This window comes from Aulonocara stuartgranti (assembly GCF_965226115.1).
Source record: "Aulonocara stuartgranti genome assembly, chromosome: 14".
Lineage (NCBI taxonomy): Eukaryota > Metazoa > Chordata > Actinopteri > Cichliformes > Cichlidae > Aulonocara > Aulonocara stuartgranti.
The window spans coordinates 21,882,595-21,903,167 of NC_138950.1; the positions used below are offsets into that span (position 1 = coordinate 21,882,595).

At 41.8% G+C, this 20,573-nt stretch overlaps 1 protein-coding gene across 4 annotated transcripts in view; it reads left to right on the top strand.

Annotated features, from left to right (window-relative positions):
* Positions 1-1,144: 1,144 nt before the first annotated feature.
* Positions 1,145-20,573, top strand: part of gucy1a2 (guanylate cyclase 1, soluble, alpha 2) — a 54,739-nt gene continuing 35,310 nt past the window's right edge. The window contains exons 1-5 of one of the 4 annotated variants that reach the window (XM_082501997.1): positions 1,145-2,122; positions 2,212-2,545; positions 11,299-11,360; positions 12,728-12,837; positions 15,296-16,206. In XM_082501997.1, coding sequence (XP_082358123.1) covers positions 2,228-2,545; positions 11,299-11,360; positions 12,728-12,837; positions 15,296-16,206 — 1,401 coding nt within the window. In that variant the 5' untranslated portion in view covers positions 1,145-2,122; positions 2,212-2,227. Of the gene's footprint in view, positions 2,546-11,298; positions 11,361-12,727; positions 12,838-15,295; positions 16,207-20,573 lie in introns of all 4 variants that reach the window. The other 3 variants (XM_082501998.1, XM_082501999.1, XM_082501996.1) reach the window with 3 other exon arrangements.

Consider the following 20,573-nt stretch of genomic DNA (forward strand, 5'->3'; position numbering starts at 1 on the left):
TGGCTTATTGACCACGGCTGTTGTTTGATTACAATCAGATGCTGCTCGAGTGCCATTTCCTGTTAGTTAATTGAGGAGCAGACTGTTGTCTGCCAAGATTTCACAATTATGAAACCATGTTAATGACAGTATGGAGACTTCCATCTTTAATTCATTTAATGTAAAAGTATTGCATTCACTGTGTACTAATTACAGCCATTTTTATATTCCCCCCCTTTTCCGGTTGCTCAAAAGTAAATGGACAAACTAACATAATTTTAAACAAAATGACTGTCATTAATACTTTACATGGTGTTCATATTACACACACATTCACAGTAGAGTCTACAACACATTTTGAACTACAGATCAATTGAGAATGTATGAATAGCCTATTTGAAATGAATGAATAGTTGATTCGTCTTTAATTACTGTTTCAGAGAGCATGTTTTTTGCTTTTTGTTTTTGGAGAAAACATCTGCTTTCATCCAAGGTAACGTCACTTTTTACTTAAGATCTGACAACACACAACCACAGTGATTTTAATCTATTTTATTGAAAGTGAAAATGGCAGTGTTGGAATCAAAAATGATCAATACTGATTCTGTATTAATAAACATTTAAAGTTTAATGAAGACTATCCGGTGCATTCAGCATTGGTAGTATATCCTTCATGGGGGATGTGCTTCCCACACTCACTGAAATGGAAGCCCAGGTCCCTTTATAATCTTATGAGCTACTTTTGCTAGCTATTTTAGGGAACAGCCCTCACTTGGCGCCTTTTCATTTAACGCTTTTCCCGAGCACTTTATACAACATAACTCCTCCACACAAGCACTGCTTTCAGTGCGTCTATCTAACATCCCATGAAGGCTTGAGCAGTCAGGAAGGGAACCAGCAACCTACTGACTAGTTAACTGCTCTTCAGTTATGTCAGTTTGTCACTGTCCAATTACTTTTGTCCAATGTCTGCGTGAGTGTGTGTGTGTGTGTGTGTGTGTGTGTGTGTGTGGGGGGGGGGGGGGGTTATGTATGAAAATGGCTCTAATTCCTAATACGAAAGACATAATAATAAACAATAAATAAAAGTAATAATAAATACAAAATAAAAAATGTAATACAAAAATAAACTAAAGTACACAGACTGACATTGCCCAACTCCGTCTGTCTATCGATTGGCTCTGGTTTGTTTTCCAGCGCAGAGTAGCGCGTTGACGCGTACTTCACAGCGCGTGCTTCGCAGATTAGAAGCACCACTGGCGCGTGCTGCTACTGCTGGCTCACCTTTCGCGCTCACTCTCGCGCGCGCTTTTACCTTTCTAGCTCACCTCTACCCCGGCCACTTCTTAAAGCAACAAAAAAGGGCCAAGGAGCTGCCGTGAAGGAGCGGAAATAAAAAGATGGAGGAATGCCCGGACTGCGGTTAGCAGCTGGAGGACCGACAAGAGAACCGCTGTCGCAGAGGACTAAGAGCAGGAGGAGGAGGAGGAGAGAGAGGGAAGCAGACGCATCTCACATCTGCGGTGACTTTGGGGATTTCTGGGCAGCGTGAGGAGAAAAAAAAAGGAAGATACGTTACAATTTTTTTCTGATGCTGTTAAATTCTCCCGCGTGCAAGAGGAATAATTACCATGTGTTTGGATTATCGGTGGACCAGCGCGTTATGCTCTGCAGTTTCGGCAATTAGGGGGACATGTCCTTCAAAATAGTTGCGTCTTTTATTAAAAATAAACACTGTTGCCGGGCGTGATGAATTCTTCCGCTCCTCATTTTTAATCGGAAGCATCCGCTGGAGTGTTTGGCCACCCGGGGGAGCGGCGAGGAGGACGTTTTTTAGGGGGGTAACGGAGGACGGTTTTAAAGAGGTGATACCCTCCCCCTTCATAAATGCTTGCGTGCCGTTAGTGCTCTCGCTCTCAGTCGACCTCACCCCCTCCTCTCTCTCTCTTTCCCCGCGTCTCACACGCAGGCAGACGCGTCTCATATGCATACACAGACACGGGCAGGACTGGACATTATCTCACCCGCACACCGACACAGCATGCGCGCATAATCACACACATACACACAAGCCTTTCCTCTCAACCAGCCAGCCCTCCCTCCCCCCACTATCTGATGACTCCCCGGTGTACAGGTGGACGTGGTACGGAGCCGACTGTAGCATCATCCTCATCCTTAACACCGCCACTGTTATCATCATCACCATCCTCCTCCTCCTCCTCTTCTTCTCAGCAGCACAACCACCACCATGTCCTCGTCGTCGCGCAAGATCTCCTCGGAGTCGTTCAGCAGCTCGGTGGGCTCGGACTGTGGGCTCGAAAGCCCCGGGGGAGACGGAGGGGACGGCGGGTTGGAGCCGGCGGAGGAGATCCGAGGGTGCCCCTTCTCTTCCTTCCCCTCCTCCCACAGAGCGGTGCTCTGGAACGGCCGCAGCCCCGCCGAGAGGACCGTGTTCCCGGCGGGTGAGGAGCAAGCACCCGGCGGACCACACAAGAGGGTCACCAGGAGGAGAAGGGTGAACCTCGACTCGCTGGGGGAGAGCCTGAGGCGGCTGACCTCACCCACGGTAGGATTTCAAACAAGTGTGAAAAAGCTTCACTGTGACCTCATCAATTGTCTTTAACATGTTTCTAAAGAAAGTTGCGGTGATTCTGGTGCATTTTGCCTCCTGCTGTCAGAATATTGGTCACATCAGGGACTTAAAGTGTGTGTGAATTTGTGTAAACGATAAAGTATTCTTCTAAATCATTAAAAAACTCCTTGTTTGTCATACAATTAGGTCAATTACTGACCAAATCAGGTCTCCTGAAGATGAAACCTGTAATTTAAAACCAGCAGGGTCAAATATCCTGATGCATTTATTTCACTGCTCAGAGATGTCTCCAAAGTTCAGAAGGAACAAAAACAACCCAACAACATTCAAGCCTCTCCACATTAGTGTATTACTCCCAAAAACCCAGACAATGCTCTTTCTTACATCATGATAGGATGTGTGCTGTGCTGTCTACGAAAACAGCCTCTTTTCATCCTTCACCTCTGATAGCCTGAATCATCTGGCTGATTATATAATAAATATGTTGTTGTGAGTTAGAGAGAGACAGAGAGAGCGATGCCCATGGCTCGTCTGTGTGTATGCGAGGATGCTGGGAGTGTGGCGAATGAGCCTGCTGCTGTGTCTGCGTGTCTCAGTTGTGTGACAGGCTGTAATACAATAAAACCGCTATTAGAACTGAGTGCGATTGTGATGGATGGCGTGTTATTAGGGAATCTGCTATTGCACTGTCCCTCGCGATGGTACATCGGTTTGGGATTTGATTGCATCTGTTGTTCTGTAGTTACTCAACAATAGAAAATAAGTAAACAGATGGACAGACAGATGTGGGCAAAACAAAAGTACCAGTTGGGGACAGGACATCAGCTTTTAAATAAATTATACCACAATCTCCAATACTTATGATATTAAGGTATTTGCATATTATCAGTGTCACCATAATGTTGCTTTTTGGTGCCTTAAAACTGGGTTTAAGCACTCGCCTATTCCGAACTTCTTTCTGGACAGAGAAGATATTTCCTAGAGATATTTGTAAGCACCAGAAAAATGTGCATGCTACAAATAAACTGGGGAATAAAACAACAAATCGAGTAATAGGATGACTGTTGTGAATGTCTCTTTGTACCTGATTTGCTCAAGTATAAAAGAAGCTTATTTAGCCACAGTGCTTCAGTAAAAACATCTGTTAGTTTAGGTGCATAAAAATAATTAAAAAATACTATAGTGCGTTTATTGCAAGTAGTCTGTCGTTACATCCTGATGCCTGTTTAGGATATTGAACTGTAAATGTTGTCATGAAGGAGTTCAGTAGACATTGCCCAACTCTAAAAACGACAAAATCAGCGCAAGAGTAGTCTTCTTGCTGTGTTGTGAGTGAAATATGTATCTATCCTGAGTATTTGGTCATTGGTTTGTGACTTTGCAATTTCATGCTGAAAATCTAAAAGATTATGAACCTGAGTAGTTTGTGATAGTTTGGCCATGGTTTAACATGAGTGGGAAGTAAATCAGACACAAGCTGAAGACTTTGAGCCACAAAGTGTGTTGCTGAGACTTGAGACAGGCCGGAGACATGTCCAGGGTCTACTTTGCCTCTCACCCTATGACAGCTGGGATCGGCTCCAGCACCCCCATGACTGTGACTTGAATAAACCAAAGAAGATGGATGGATAAATGGAGTGCCACATTGACTCCATAGACTGTGTGTAAAATATGGAATTAACTTCCAGGTCCTGATATGCTCTAATGCACAATTGTGTTAAACTTGTGTTGTTGTTTTTTTGCTAATAACCAGCAAACCGTGACTCGTCTGTTTTGCAAAAACAAACGTGTCCAAGACTAAAGACGACTCCTCGTGTCGTAATTTAGCACCTCAGTAAACACTTCCTTAACGAGTTTATAGCTTCACTTACTTAAGTCTTAGTGAATACTGCGTGATGTTCATTCTACATTACTTATGTTTACAGCACTTTTTAAAACACACAATTACAAAGTGCTGCAATGTTTGGATAAAACCACACATTAAAGATAAGTTTTCAGTTCCCAGCATACAGTCAAACATAAGGTCATACTTCTAGTCCCACATGCATACTTCCATGCACGTATTAGAATCAAACCAAAGCCAAATATAAAAATTAAGGAAAAGGCAATTTATAAAAATGAATTTTCAGCAGTTTTCAGCATTCAGGGCTGAGGATGGCTGATCCAAAATTTTAGGTGTTGCAACCTAAAAAGTGCGATCGCCTCTGGTTTTAAAATGGAGTGTGTAACAGTTAAGAGGTCCCGATTGAATGATCAGAGAAGCCGGGCTCAGTAGGTCTGCTATATAGCAGCAGGAGCATGGCCATGTAGGACTTTAATAGTTATTGATAACGTTTTAACACAGATTCTGAGCTTTAATGGAACCCAGTGAAGAGAAGCATAAAGAGAAGTGAAAAGCAGACCAGCTGAAGGCGGATCTTAGATGTAAGAATGTGGACTGGATAAGCTTTGAGATGTGAGTCAAAATCAAAATTTGATATTGCTTACAACTGACCAGCTTAGAGTAGCAGTCAGGGCTGAGCCCGAGATTGAACTGGAGGCTGTTGAGGTTGTTGGGCTTAACAGTAAAATACAGAATAGCAATGATGCGTGTATTCTGTATGTTTACCCCTGGGTATACAGAATACACGCATCATGGTGTGGCTGTCTATCGATTATTGTGTCTCCCAATGATGATCATGGGAGTTGTGATGGTGATGAGGTCAACTCAAATCATCAAAATGTAAGTCCACAAATGTCAGTGGCGTTGTCCATTGTTTATATACAGCCTATGCTTGATTCCCTTTGGTACCGGCACTAGGTTCAGTGTTTTTATTTTAAAAAAATACCTTAAACTTCACAGTCCTTGTTCCTTTTATCCCTGAGTAGATTTTAGGGATCAAAGACATGGATGTAATGGGGATTTTTTTTTCTTGACAGTCAAAATGGCCTGAAATGGTGAAAATGAAGGCAGCGGCACTGTATAGTCTTGTCTTGTTTGTGGTCTGTTGGGGGACTAATGAAGAATAAAGCTTTGTCAGATGTTACCGCTGGGATGCTTCGTCATCGCAGCGGTAACATCTTGTTCCACTTGGACAGAGATAAGTATAATAGCTGAATAGATGACCATTAGGTATACAATACATAACAGTCTTTGCTTCTAATCTGCTCTCATATGGTTACAAGATCTGTGTGTACTCCACGGAGCAAGAGCACTCCTGTGTTTTCATCAGGCTACGGTTGGTTGCGGGAATAGGTTTCTCCAAATTGCAAACACTCAGCTCTCGTGCTCCCATTCCTGCGAGAAATAGATGTTGTGGTGAAATCGATGCAGAAGAGCAGCGATTGTCTGCTTTTCTTTTCTTTTTTTTTCAATGGCCAGGCATAACCTCGCAAAATAACAATATTCAATAGCATAGCTGAAAAAAACTGAAGTTGGTGTATATTGGAGAGGACCAGTGAGAGCCAGCTTCAACTCTCAGCTGCAGCTCTTACTGGCCCTGATCTTTAATAGATCTATGAAAAAATAGGGAAGAGGGAACACTTAAAGACTGATTAGTATAACACTCAATGATGGTAATATCCAGCATTTACTGTACATGTGGATGACTCTGTGGAACTGTGTGTGTCTACATGCATGTATGTGTTTTTTTTTTTGCAATAATATGCAACAGTTTGGCATCCTTACGGGTCATTATGATGTGCTTTGATCACAGAAAAAGGGAAAATGTCCAAGGTCTGATGGGCATTTGTGTGTTAGAGCAGCTCTGCCAAAAAGCCGTGGCGTAAACGTCTCCTTATCATGTTTCTTTACTATGGAAATGTAGGGAGGGATAGAAACAGGGATGGGGAGGGATTAAAATGGAGCCGTAAGTAGCGACATACATATGCAAATTAACTCACTGACTGATCAAACAACACGTTGTTTATTATCTTTTTTGTTCTCCCTCTCACACAAACTCTGCTCAAGCACACAATGGGTGCGTGCAGAAGCAGTGTCGACTACTGATTGCACTGGACCGTGACCGACGGAACAGAGCGTGCTCTCTGTGGTTGTCTTCACACTGACCTAGAAGAAATAACACACACAGATACATCCGTGCTCACCCACAATTACATGTGGTCAAACGCTCTGCCTGTTTCTTGTGCGCTTAGTTTTGTGTACACACATGAAGGGTGGCCATTAGCTTTGTGACCTGTAATGCTGATCAGCCCTGAGTGTTGGTCACAGATATGAAAAAAGTGAAACTCTAGAGTACGTCCTAGAGTGTAAATCCTTAAAGAGTAGATCAGTGTTGCTGGAAGCTACACTGCTTACAAATATCGATTACCTGTTACATAATTAATTAATTATAGGATTACCTTCCTGCTGCTGTCTGTCATCTTCTCCCCTGTGGATTTCTTCACAATGAGTTTGTCACCTTCTGGTGACTTTACCCACATTTATATTGTATGAGGAGTCATGAAGTACTGACTCTGCTAATTCAAATTGGTGGAGGAATCTTCATGTTTTAATAAATAAACTTACTGGCCACTTTATTAGACACACTGCTTTAAGCTGTTAAGCCTCCAGCAGTTTTCTGATCTCCGCAATCTCCTCCCTTTTGCTCCCATCTTTGGGTGTGTGGGTGCTTAAGAGGTTAACTGCTCATTTGTGCAGATATCTAAGCCAATCGTGTGGCGGTAAATCAGCGCATTTAGGCATGTAGACACGGTCAAGACGACCTGCTGAAGTTCAATCTGAGCATTAGAATAGGGATGAAAGATGAAGGGTCAGAATTTGGTGCAAACAAGATAAAAGTATGAATCCATCTTGTCTTGCATCTGGTGGTGGTGTAATTTTCGGTTTCTTGCCACAGTACCAGCTGAGCATCATGTCACAATGCACTTAATCTCATACTGGTTTCTTGAACACCACAGTGACTTCAGTGTACTTAAATGAGCTCCACAGCCATCAGATCTCAATCCAACAGAGCACTTTTGGGGTGTGGTGGAACCTCATGGATATGCAACCTGCAATACCTGTATGATGCTGTCATGTCAATATTAGCACAATTTCCTATTCCACACAGTCTATCACAATCCAAACAATCAATAATCACATCAGATGCAGCTGTTATTTCATTAAAACTGTTGTTTTTTGTACCGTTAAATTACATTTTTTAGAAGATGAACATTTCCTCCTTAGCTCTAGCAGCTAAGGCAGACAGGTTTAGCAGACGCGTTAACTGACAGCACCACCTACAAGCAGAGCATGGTTCCTCAACCCAAATGACCATGCATAGCACAGGAGTGGGAGCTGTTCTAAAGGGGATATCACACAGACACACACACAAAGGTACCAAGTATACAAAAAAGCACAAGTCATGAACTCTGTTTGTTCAGATACATTTTTTTTACTGAAACTGGATCTGAGTAGCTGCAATTGTGACATATAACAGTATTTTAACAGCTAATGGGCCTGTGAGTAATCAAGGCTGAAGGTTGTTACTGACTTATTAAAGGCCTTACACTGGATGCTTTCCTTTGGATTGACTTTTATTCCTGCATAGCTGTCCCCAAGTGACCAGAGTTTACCTCACCTCTGCAAGCTGAGATTTTGTTTCCCTTAAATATACAAGAAAAATCTCCACGAGCCGTCTTAGAGAAGAGTGTTGTGGTTAAATGCATGCTGGAGGAGGCCTGCAGACGAGTTGACACACACACACACACAACTCCCAAATGTCAACCATGCATTGTGCAGACCTCCGTGTTGGGAAAATTGGCTGCTTTATTCAACTCATGTCCAGAGGCTGGTTTGAAATGTGAAAGTGTAGAAGAAAACAGGACATTTCAAAACAAACAGATGCGCAACCGTATCCGAACAAACCTCTGTGCAAAGCGTAGGTCGACCTTTGTAGTGACAATTTTCAAACCTGTTTTGTTTTTGCTTTCCATCCGTTTGTCAGACACGGTTTTCTAAAGTGATTTACAATGAGTGTGTTCAACCTTTGTAGAGGAAGCAGCTAGATGTCATCAAATATTCACTCCACTGTCGTGTCTGAGACACTGGCTGCATTACGCTTATCGCGCTTTATAGTCACATTAACTGCTGAACTGTTCTCAGAGAGAGCCTTAAAATCCAGATAAAATGCAACGATTGGTATTCATTTTATATAGTATGCAATTTAACATGTTCATTATCACCCATTCAGTATCGTTCTGTTGCTCCCAGCTGAGAGTTTAAATAACCCACAGCAACAAGTTGGGCATCTTGATTTGGTAACTCGACGCTTACCAAATCCTACCATCTCAGCACCTTTGTGTAACTGAATGAGATTAATGTGTGTACAGTAAACAGGCCAGGGATGCAACAATGTAGACTAATGATCATGAGTGTGTACAGTAGGTTTGCACATTTAGGGCTGATACCAGTGTGTGCCTGTGTGTTTGGCCAGGTTTACAGTAAGTATTATTATAATGTAATGTGGCCAGTGAATAGCTTCATGAAAGATGCATTTAAAGGAGTCAGGCTGTCATGAGAAAACACTCGTTCTGTTCTGTACGTACATTTAATTCAGTTCAACTTTATTTATATAGCGCCAAATAAAAAGAGCTGTTGGTCCAAGGCGCTTTATGTTGTGAGGTAAATCCCAACCATTTGAGCAAGAAATTGGTGACAGTGGGAAGGAAAAATTCCCTTTTAACAGGAAGACCCTCCAACAGAATCTGGCTGAGGGAGGGGCAGCCGTCTGCTGTGACCAGTTGGCGATGACGAGAGGAAGACATGACAAAAAACACACATACATACACAACTATGCTGTATATAGAAGCTTTGTATGAATACACAGTGAAAGTATGTTGTTTTTCTTCACTATTGGTTTTTGAAAAGTACAGCCCATTGGGTGTGTTTATATCTGGGAGTTGTGCTCATGCTGTTTGGCTGATCTGTGGCCAACTGGTGCTAAAAAGTGACAAAACGTGTTTGTGTCATCAGGTGTTTTTTAAGCAGCTAACATGCAGGTTAGCTACAATATGACGTCTAACTGCGTTCACCTTTTAAAACGTCTGATGACGCACACACAGCCTGGTTCCCTGACTACTTCTCATCATTTCTCATGTTTTTTGTGCTGCATGTTCACAACTCACTAGCCTTTATGTTTGTCATTCCCTCTCTGTCTGCAAGACACACACACACACACACACACACACACACACACACACACACACACACACACACACACACACACACACACTGTCCGGAGTGGGTGGAGGCCTCAGAATGACCTCTCCAGCTGGCACACTGTGTTCTAGTATTGTCACTACAGCCTTGTATTTCAGCTGTACCACAGATAATCACATTGGACCCGCCCTCTCAAGCTTAGGCTGTCAGTAACGCAAAACACGGCAGCTGTACACACATGCACACGGACAGTTAATCTCATTGTGTTATGGTCATTTTGACATTTTTATTTAACAATATTGTTTTGGGGTTTTTTTTCTGAAATTTGGATGATAACAATATAAAAGGGAGTAGAAAAAATCCGTTTGGATGGAGGCTAGTTATTCACACCTGTGCTGTACTGTGACATGGCAAAAGGTCTTGAGTGGAAACAAAGCCTGTTACATATTAATCTATCTTGGCTACAGTTACACATCAAGGCTGACTTGATCACAAGTAATCTGATTGGATTTTTTATATCAGACTGGATCATGTTTTGAAAATGCATTGTACAAAAGAAGAAGAAGTAGAAGAAGAAGAAGAAAAAGGACTGAAATTATTGTTGAGCTGTCCAGGATGTACCCTTGCCCTGGTGTCAGCTGGAATAGATACCGACCCTGCCTAACCCTGGCTGGATAAGCTGATAAGAGGATGGATGGATAGAATCAGTGAAATGTGATTTCATTAGGTCTTTGTTAGGTCGGCCAGATTGTTAACACATTCTAGCAAGCAAGCTCATGACACTCCTATTTGTTTTAAAATTCCTGTGCTAATGTACAGGTCAGGCTCCAGATCATATATCTCAGTTTCTTACAAAATACGCTGCTGCTCGCTGTCTTCATTCACGGAATCTGTTATTTGTTCTTCCTCGTACACGACTAAAGACCAGGGGGACAGCGCCTTTCAGTCTGTGGCACCAAGGCTGTGAAACAGTTTACCATCACAACCCTGTTTAGCTGATTCTGTGGACTATTTTAAAAAGCAGTTAATTTTTTTTAACAGGCTCTCTACTAAGAATTTTATTGAAATATTATTATTATTTATTTATTTTTAAACTACCTGGTTATTTTATCATCTTGCCGTCTTATTGTGCCTTTTAATAAGCAAAATTAGTGCGATCCTATCAGAGCAATGGATTTCAAAAACAAAATGCAATTGGATTTTACAATTAGTCAAACTTTTGCATCAATGTCCGTGTGTCCCTGAAAAACCACACGGCCACAGACCAAAGACATGCTGGTGATTCTAAATAAAGTATAAACTGAGGCACATGTCATCCTCTGACAGCTGGCACAGCTGGAGAATTGGTTAAGGAAATGAAAAATGTTAAAATGTGTCCATATCTACACACATGTTTTCAAGCTGAGGTGTAATACCAACTGAAAGATCAGCAATGAATCAGGAACAAATTTTTATTGGTTAAAATTTGGAGTTTGGTAAATTAGAGTGTGAAGTTAAAGGGCCATACCATTTATCATAAAAAAATAATTCAAATGAGGAGAAAAAAAAAAAAAGCTTTTCTAATATTTTTCACTTCTGCTTGCAGACGCAGACTGTTCAGGAAGCTCTACAGCGGACTCTACAGTTCTACAGACAACAGGAGATCAGGTAAGGCTGGCTTGCAGTCAGTCTCTCTTTCTTTCTTTTATTGGCCTCCGGTGCGTGGAAACTTCTTCTGTCACTTGCTGTCTTTCTGCTGTCTTGGCTCCGTATCCCCGCCGCTCATTCTCTCTCTTTTTTCCTTGTTTTTCTCACTTGGCTCACTGTCACACATGTTCATACGCACACCTGTTCAGAACCTGTGAACCTTCCTCGTGTCTCTGCTATCTCCCGTTCTCCCCGCTGTCTTCTCTTCCTCTGTTTCTGCCACACTAATACAAGCGAGACAGACAAACACACGCACACATACATATATAGACACACACTCCTTCACCTCTTGTCTCGGGCTCTCTCGCCATCCTGCCCTGTCAAAACTGTAAGACACAGTAGAGAGGCTTCAGTCGGGCGTAACACAAGTAAGCATTGTTCACGAAGCATACACTGCATACTGATACAGACCCTGGACTGTGACTTGGACTTCTACTGTTATTTTCTTTAACTTTCCTGACCACTCTCCTTTTCACACTTTGGCCTCAGTTGTTGTCGCTCGGTATTTTCTTGCTTCAATTAATGTACTTCATTAAGTAATTACCAGAATTCCCACAAGTAATACTCATCTTGCCTCTAATTTTGGAGCATCACAGTGCATGTAATTGTGGCATAAAGATTAGGGAATAAGCTTGCGAGCAAAAGGCCTCTGAACTGTCTGACAAGGAGACAAATAAAAACATTCCTTATTTGCATTGTTGAGGTGACCTTGAGCATTTTTCCATGCCTCTCTGTTGTCCATCTGCTTCTGCTGGCTCTGCTAAGTGATCAGCAAATATGAACATGTGCAGGGTATGCATCAGGTCACAGAAAATGCTAAAAAACATATGTACTCAATTACCATTGAAAGTCCCGAGCCAATCAGCTAGTGTCTCTGCCAAGTGTAAAGTTTGTTGGAGAAGGATTATGCTGTGGGGTTGCTTTTCAGGAGTTGGGCTCGGCCCCTTAGTTCCAGTGAAAAGAATTCTTATTGCTTCAGAATACCAAAATATTTCAGACAATTTAATGTTCCCAACTTTGTAGGAACAGTTCAGGGATGACCCCTTCCTTTTCCAACATGACTGCACACCAGTACACAAAACAAGGTCCATTAAGACATGGATGAGTGAGTATGGTGTGGAAGAACTTGATGGAGTGGAGACTGCGAGCCAGACTTTCTCGTCCAATATCAGTGTGTGACCTCACAAATGTGCTTCTGGAAGAATGGTCAAAAATTCCTATAAACACACTCCTAAACCTTCCAAAATAGTGCAAATGTAATTTCTCATCACAGAGACCATTCATGATGAACCACCATAACTTATGTGTTTGGTTTGTTTCCTTTACAGGTGTCAGGAAGTTGGAGGGGAGAGACGAGAGGAGAAATGTCCATTTCTAGAGAATTCTGGTTCAGAGGAGGATGTTCTACAAATCCTCCAATACATGGCCACCATACTGGGTAAGTATATGAGATAAAGGTAGATGGGAGTGTGTTTGCCACAGATCCTGCCTTTGTGTTTTTTTCCCTCCCCATTTGCATGTCCTTCAATATTAACATAGTTATTTGTGCATGTACATACACAGAACCATCCCCCAGAGGCTTGACTTGGAAAATACATTGTAGACACTTCTAAGCCTTTTAAAGAAAGGAGATGCGGTATCATGGGTAGTGTGCATGCAGTCGCAAATATACAACTATTTACAAGGATAAGCAAACACACACCACCACACACTGTATGACTCACTATGGGGGCTTCTACTGTCTCCAATGCCCAGCATCAAACACACACACACGCACACGCACGCACACTGTCCTGGTGAGTCACTCAGTACAGCTTCTTCTTCCTTCTGTTACATCTAAGATCTCTTCCTGCCTCCATCTACAGTCTCGTACGTCCTTTGAGTCTTTTTAAAAAAAATTTTAATGTTCTGATTTTCTGCATTTTCTCGGTAAGCCGGTGTTACAGTATGGCGTTTATGTCTGTTTTGGGAAGGTGTTTGCCTATGCAAATGTGCTAGCATGCAGTCTTCCAAAACCCCCCCCCCCCCAGTGACACTTCGCTCAACGTGGATGACGCTGTGCAGAGGTCGAATGCTTATTGGCTAAAAAAAAAAGAGCCTTAATAGCAGTAAAAAGTAATCCTTCTCGCATCCTACCCTTAGAATTACCAGTTGACCTAACCTCACTAACTGCATGTCTTTGGACTGTGGGAATCTAGAGTACCCAGAGAGAACCCACACAAACAAGGGGAGAACCTGCAAACTCAACACAGGTGGTGGAATCGAACTCAGGACCTTCTTGGTGTTAGACAACAGTGCTAACCACCATATCCTTTAATTTCTGTAATGAGTAAGAACGCATTCATGCATTATTTTTATGCCACTTTCTGATAAAAGCATCCAGCTCATTAATACTCTTTGGTTTTTGTGCTGCCAACGATTTTCAGTGAGAATAAAAGCTGAAGTCAGAGACATCAACTCAAGGATATTTGAGGAATGATTTCTAAACTTTGGGCTGATTCAACTCTTCAGTTTACACTTGGAGGGAAATGGATTCTGTAATCAAATCAATCCAAGTTTTATGTAGTTCTTGGTCATAAATGTACTCTGCTGTGGTCTCCAGCTGTGACATCCATATAGTCTATACTCAAACTTTTGTCCTCACCATGCCTCTCCTTTCCCAGCAAAACTGGCAGTAATTTTATAATGCTCCTAATAGAAAAACTGGAGCTAAGCTAAGGCATCATCCATCATTAGCTTTCTTTCCCCATAGATCACTAATGGCGTTTCACTAAGGTGCTCCATTTTTTTAAAGGAAACATTTACAAAACCCCATTTAGGCCTCTTTTAGCCTTTATTGTCATTGTACAGAGTACAACGAAATGGGAGTGGCACTCCAATTTCGTTGTACTCTGTACAATGACAATAAAGGCTATTCTATTCTATTCTATTTTTATCTGGGTTTTCATTCTTTTGGTCATCATCCTGAGCGCATGACTGTTGGAAGAAGAGTACAAATCAGCTGATAAATAACTGATACCTGTATCATGGTTCATCTTAATAATAATAATAATACATTTTATTTATAGAGCTTTTCAAGGACAGCCAAGGACATGTACAAAAAAGCGAACAAAAAACAAGTAAAGGAGAACTAATTAGTGTTTAGATTACGCAGTTGTGTCACATAAAGCGAAACACTGAGGCCTACAGAGGATTTGGCTTTTGCTTGGACAACTGCATATACTCTCAGGCACAAGAGTACCAAAATTTCTTCTGTGACGTCAGAAGACTATATTAATCTCTAATCTGGATTCACTGACTGTGCTGTTTGCAGTTTTGTTTTTCTGTGAGCCTGTTTAGTCGGACCTTTTGATGTCTTTAATTATACTTCACAAATTCTGTGGATTTTCTTCCGTATTTATTTATTTATTTTTTTACAGTTTTATCCTGTTTTGAGGTTTTATTTACGTCAAATGTCGCTTTGACTTTTTTCTAATCTTTTAATCCCATTTTTTTTCTGTCACTCAACAAGCACCCGACATGTTTATTTTATTTTATCTGTATTAATTATATTAGCACAGCTTTGATGTTTGATTACTCAAAACACTGATTTTCTCTGCTCGATATCCCTGAAATGATTTTTTCTGCTGGATTTGAATCTCTGTCTAAACATACCATGGAGTAAAGATAATGTTGGGTTTTATATAAATTGCCACTGTAACAGAAAATCATACTCGTGTAGGCATCAAAACATTAAAGTGCATATTTCTTCTTCAAAAACAGGAGAGTATCTTCTCCAATATGTTGATAGTTTAGCTGTTTAGTTCACTGTCTATGATATCAAAACTATGTTTACATCCTCAGAAGAGTGCAATACAGCATGGCTGACACTGGTGTTTCTCATCCCCCTGTCCCAGGAGTACCATTCTGTGAGCTGCGAGAGCATTTTGGAGAGGAGTTCTTTGGTCTCTGCTTTGAAGAAAATGAACGTGTACTTCGGGCTGTGGGTGGCAACCTCCAGGATTTCTTCAATGGCTTTGACGCCATTTTGGAACACATTCGCACCTCTACGGGGCGCCGTGCCTCATCTGAGAGCCCCTCCTTCCAGTGTAAGGACCCCCGTGAGGAGGACAAAGGCAGAAGAAAATTGGACAAAGTTGGAGATCAGGCAGAAAGAAATGGAGGAAGAAAAATATTGGTTCTTCATTGCTTCAACCCTGCCCCTGTTGTCGGGTTGGTCATGCCGGGGTTGATCAGAGCTGTTGCCAGGCGTATCTTTCATTCACAAGTGGAGGTGGAAGAGGTGCCCCCTCTAACTCCCTTGTTGCCCAATAAAGATGCAGAAAACACAGACTGTGACTCGACGACCCCGACCCCGACCGCGTCTCCCACTGCCTCACCCTCCTCATCCCCATCCCCTCCCTCTCCTTTCCCGACCACTGCTCCGACAGTTTGCCTCTCCTTCCAAATCCAGGAGACCAGCCCTCTTTGCATCTCTTCCCTCCCCAACGCCGCCTCGGCGACCGGTAAACGACCCCCCCTCTCGATCTCCACCAACCCCAGCGATCTGCGCATTGGCCTGGCCACATTTTGCCGTGCCTTTCCGTTTCACCTTGTCCTGGGGCCTCACATGGAGCTACTGCAGCTTGGGGAAGGACTGAGGAAACAGACTCGTATAGAGACTTACCGGAGCCTCTCGTTCAGGGACTGTTTTGAGATTGTCTCACCTAAGATGGATCCCTCATTTCAAGGCATCCTACTGAGGCTTGCATCCCCATTTACTATCCGTACCAGGCCTGACACCACACAAGCGGACATCAAGGAGAAGGTAAAGCTATCCTACATGGAAGATTAACTCCAGATTCCAAGTTCTTAAGTAATGAGGTCACTATTGTCATGTATTAATCAACGCATCCTAAAAATCTAACCATGCCATGATTTTATTCCAGATGTATGTGCTGTCTTTGTTGCCACAGACACAGAGATTGTTAACAAGCATGATGCACTTGTGCTGTTGGAACAGCTTACATTCTGTATCACTGTTAAAACAAGCATGGCACTGCCTTTAGATCAGTGAACTGTGGCTTAGTTTTGGGCAGACTGATCCATGTTTAGCCTGATTAGAAGAGCATGCACTCTTTGTCATGTCCCAGCGTAGGGCTTTATGCACCATGGAAAAAATGGAATCTTTGTTCTGCCTTGGTATCACATGAAAGCTTCCAGTGTTTCCTCTAAATTAGTGCAAGAAGGCCACAGTTTTATTGTCTTTATAGTTACAAATTTCCCCAGATACCGATTTGTTTAATGTGTCCTAAGTCAAGGCTGAATTTAGTATAGCTAAATTTGAACTTCTCTGTCTTGTCTTTCATCTCCCCCCCCCAAAAAAGTAGTCATGTGTTAGCAGCACTTTGTTTGTATTGAACTCTGTTCCACGTCATCACATCAACGCCCACAGGCTTGTAATGATTTTGCTCAGGAGAGGTGTGGTTTGAATTGGTTCCAGTTTGCGAGAAAGAATTAATCAGTGGGATTTGTGTGCTATATCCAGCTCTCTATTGATTGGATGGTCTCCACAGGTCGCCAGCGATAGCACCGAACACCCTGACGCTAAACAGAATCGACAGAGAAGAGATTAATCAGAGCAGCCACGGTGCTGCGCAGTGTATGTGTGATTGTGTGATTGAGTGAGTGAGATAGGTATGTCTTGAGCTTAAGCTGCAGAGAGGTGCATTAATTTTATAGATTCATATCTACCATATCCGCAGGTCATGAGATATTTACATCTTTGATCCACCTTGAAGCTGAAAGCTAGTTTCTGATCATTTTAGCTACAAATTTCTTCCCATCCACTTTGAACCAAAGGCTTGAGCATGAAGAAAAAACTGTGATTTAGGTAAATAAGTGATATTTGTTTGATTTTAAATCACTTGGAGGGTTGTTTTCATATTTATGCGTTTGTCCTGTTCCTCTGCTGTCCTTTTTAGCGGTTGCTTGTGTAACAGGTGGCTTATTCTGTGTTCAGATGAGAGATGAGATGATTTTAATGAGACAGTGCCAGGACTTATGCAGGCAGACTGTTTTGGCAATTCTAAGCACAGATGCTATTTTTACTCTTGTAGGCAAAGCAACACCATGAGCAAAAGGGTGGGTGAATATAGATGGTGTGGAAGATATGGAAAGAAATCTTTACCTATTGGCTTTGTAGCGGGCGCAATAGCTGGGGCAATGAAATGACTACATGTATCATATATAGTGGCAAGTTAAATGAATGGCAATGTGAAGCTATAGTGAGTGGCACCCAATGTGTTTAAAATCTCACCATGTTATGCTCCTTGTCTAAGCACTGTTTGCTCTAGTCATTGCCCTGGCACGGCAGCTAGCAGTTAAAATTCATTTTTAAACTAAACTGACGTAAATATTTCAATAAAATACCTGTATAAATAATTGAAAATCATCGAATTTGTTTTACTTTTATGCAAGACGATAAGTGGGTACATCAAGGAAGTCATACTGATTTTACATCATCGGCCACTTTGATCTTAAGTGGGCTGGACCAGTGAAACTAAATGATAGGCGTGCAAGTTCTGGTAGCTGGTAGCTCATTGCAGAGACTTTTCTGCAATTATAAAAGCTAAAGTTTTCATTAATTCACTGAAAATGTCCTTTTTTAAAAAAGTCACGGAGTGACAATTTTAAGAACTATTGCCCTTAATTACCACATTTCAATACTGTAATAATTTCTTAAAATAAAGCACTTATTTGGGCATGGTTGTTGTCTGAAAAATGCAAGCTGCAATGTAGATGCTAAGATGCATATATAGAAGGTTCAGTTTAAGTGTTGTCAGTCTTGCTTTGGCCATTTTTAGTTCTTGATCCATTCATTTGCACAGCTACACAGGTTCATGTCCTGGACACATGTATGCAGAGGCACACAATAACAATGAACCGCAAAGTCCACATTCCACATGCCCTCAGCAGTCGGATCCCACCTCTTCACAGTCAGATCTCAAGCACCACTACAGCGTCTCCTCTCAAGCTTTCATCTTCTCTCTGTCAGTGTCTCTTAAAAATTCACTGTAATTCTCTCTCACCTCTCTCTCCTTCTCTGCTGCTTACTGAGGTCTGTCTCTTCCTTCACAAAGCTTTTCTGCTTCTTATCTCCAAGCCTTTTCATTTTCTTCCATTTCTTCGGGGAGTAAATTAATTTTAAAAATGTTTTTATCGATTAAAAAATGCAGCTATGATTGCTTCAAAAATGCCAGCTGCATCTGGTTGGCAAAGCACAAACATAAGTTACTGATTGGTGCTACGGGCAAAAGATTGCGTGTGAAATCAGGTTTAAAATCATCCACAGTCCTCTGGTCGAAAAAGGTATTTTAGCACATCTATGTTTACTTCAGAGTCAGTGAGGCTTCCTTCTGTGTGCGTCACCAGTGACCAAACCTGGCACTGCTGAAATTTAAGTTATATATCATCTCCAAACTCCAAATACTATTTGCTAGAGACTTTAAAATATGTGTTTCCAGAGCAGGCAAATATAGTTTTTCCCAAATTTTTGCCCGGTGAATCTTGTGTCACCTGGGCAGACAGGCAGAAAAAAAACGAGAGGATGGGCTGACATTTTCACCAGAAAGGGCAGACAGTGAAGGCGACAGGCCAAGGTAAAGAGGCCTCACTCCAGTGCCGTGCAATGTGTGTGCTTGTTTGGATGGCCTTCACTGAATTTTCAGTTTGACTTCTTTCCTCTCTTCGCCCAGGGATATGTGCTGTGCAAGAGACCTACTGAAAAGGTCAGCTTGGTCTTTGTGCGCAGCGAACACTGTGGTCAACACACTGAGTGCAAACAGAGTGCACTCTTATATACTCACCTCTAACCGATGCATCATCGCCTTCGTCATGTTTCTCTCACACTGGAGTTTACGTCTGCCTCTTAGTAGGGGTGGGCGACATAAACAATATGCGATTGAAACGATCTAAATTTGGCCAACGTCAGAGATTTCGACTATACCGCTCTATCGTGATAGTGCATGTTGATGATGTCATCAAGCTGCGCCTGTTTTGGTCGAAAGCATCGCACACACCACAAGAGCAGCGACTACCATTAATAACTAACCTTGTATTGTGCATGAATAATCTCAGTTGTTCTCCTGACTGAAGTTTGGCCCGTGTATAGCATCCTGCTATGCGATTGCATTTGTCCCTAACCACCAGAATCCCTCACGTTAACTTTTAATGAGTGGAAGAAAAGTTGATGTTCATCCTCCAGCTTCACTGTGCTAATGTTATGCTAACATAGCTGTGTCGCTAGCAATCACGTAGCACAACATTATATACCAGGTAGTCCAACTTCAGTAACCCTGCAAACACCACTGCTGTTTAGTTTTCTGTCTTCATTATTTTGGAAGTGGTAGCAGAGCTGTACGTTTTAATTCGTTTCAAAAATCTCTCAGTCAGAACATGGCGTGAAATGTTTAGGTGTAAACTAGCGAGCTAACTTCCTGTTAACTTGTAACTCCGTTAAATTTAATAAATTCTGTTTTCATGGATGCATGGATGTAAAACTTAATTGTTACACCTGATAAAGCAGCAACGCTGATCATTTTATTAAAGATGAAAGAATTTAGACCGTTTTAAACTCTCAGTTTGACTTTGGGACGGAGTTTTGGACCCAGAATACTCTGCGAAGCTCCTCACTACGGCAGCCGTAATGCTCTGACAATCCGTCAAGCAGTGCAGCTTACCAAAGTTGTACTAAAACATTTTTTAACAGATTTCTGCACGCCAAAATTAATTCGAGGTCAATAAGCACAACCAGAATTTATACATAAAGCACACTCTCGATTTTTGAGAAAATTAAAAGATTTTAAGTGTGCCTTATAGTGTGGAAAATACGTTATACAGAAGAAAATAATATATCATGATATATATCCTTACTGCACGTGCTTCAAATTATGCCGCAATATGGATTTTAGGCCATATCGTCCAGCCCTACCTCTTAGATTATTTGGATTCCTTGTTTCTAATTTGGAATAAGTACATATGCATTTAGTATGGTGCATTTTTGTTTTCTTCATACAGAAGATAGAGCTCTCTTGAAACATCTGTGTGAGAGGTCAGACAGTGAAACATAGTGACAATGCTCCCAGTCTTAATAATGTGGTGAGACTCTGTCATGTACAAGAAACCAGTTTAAGT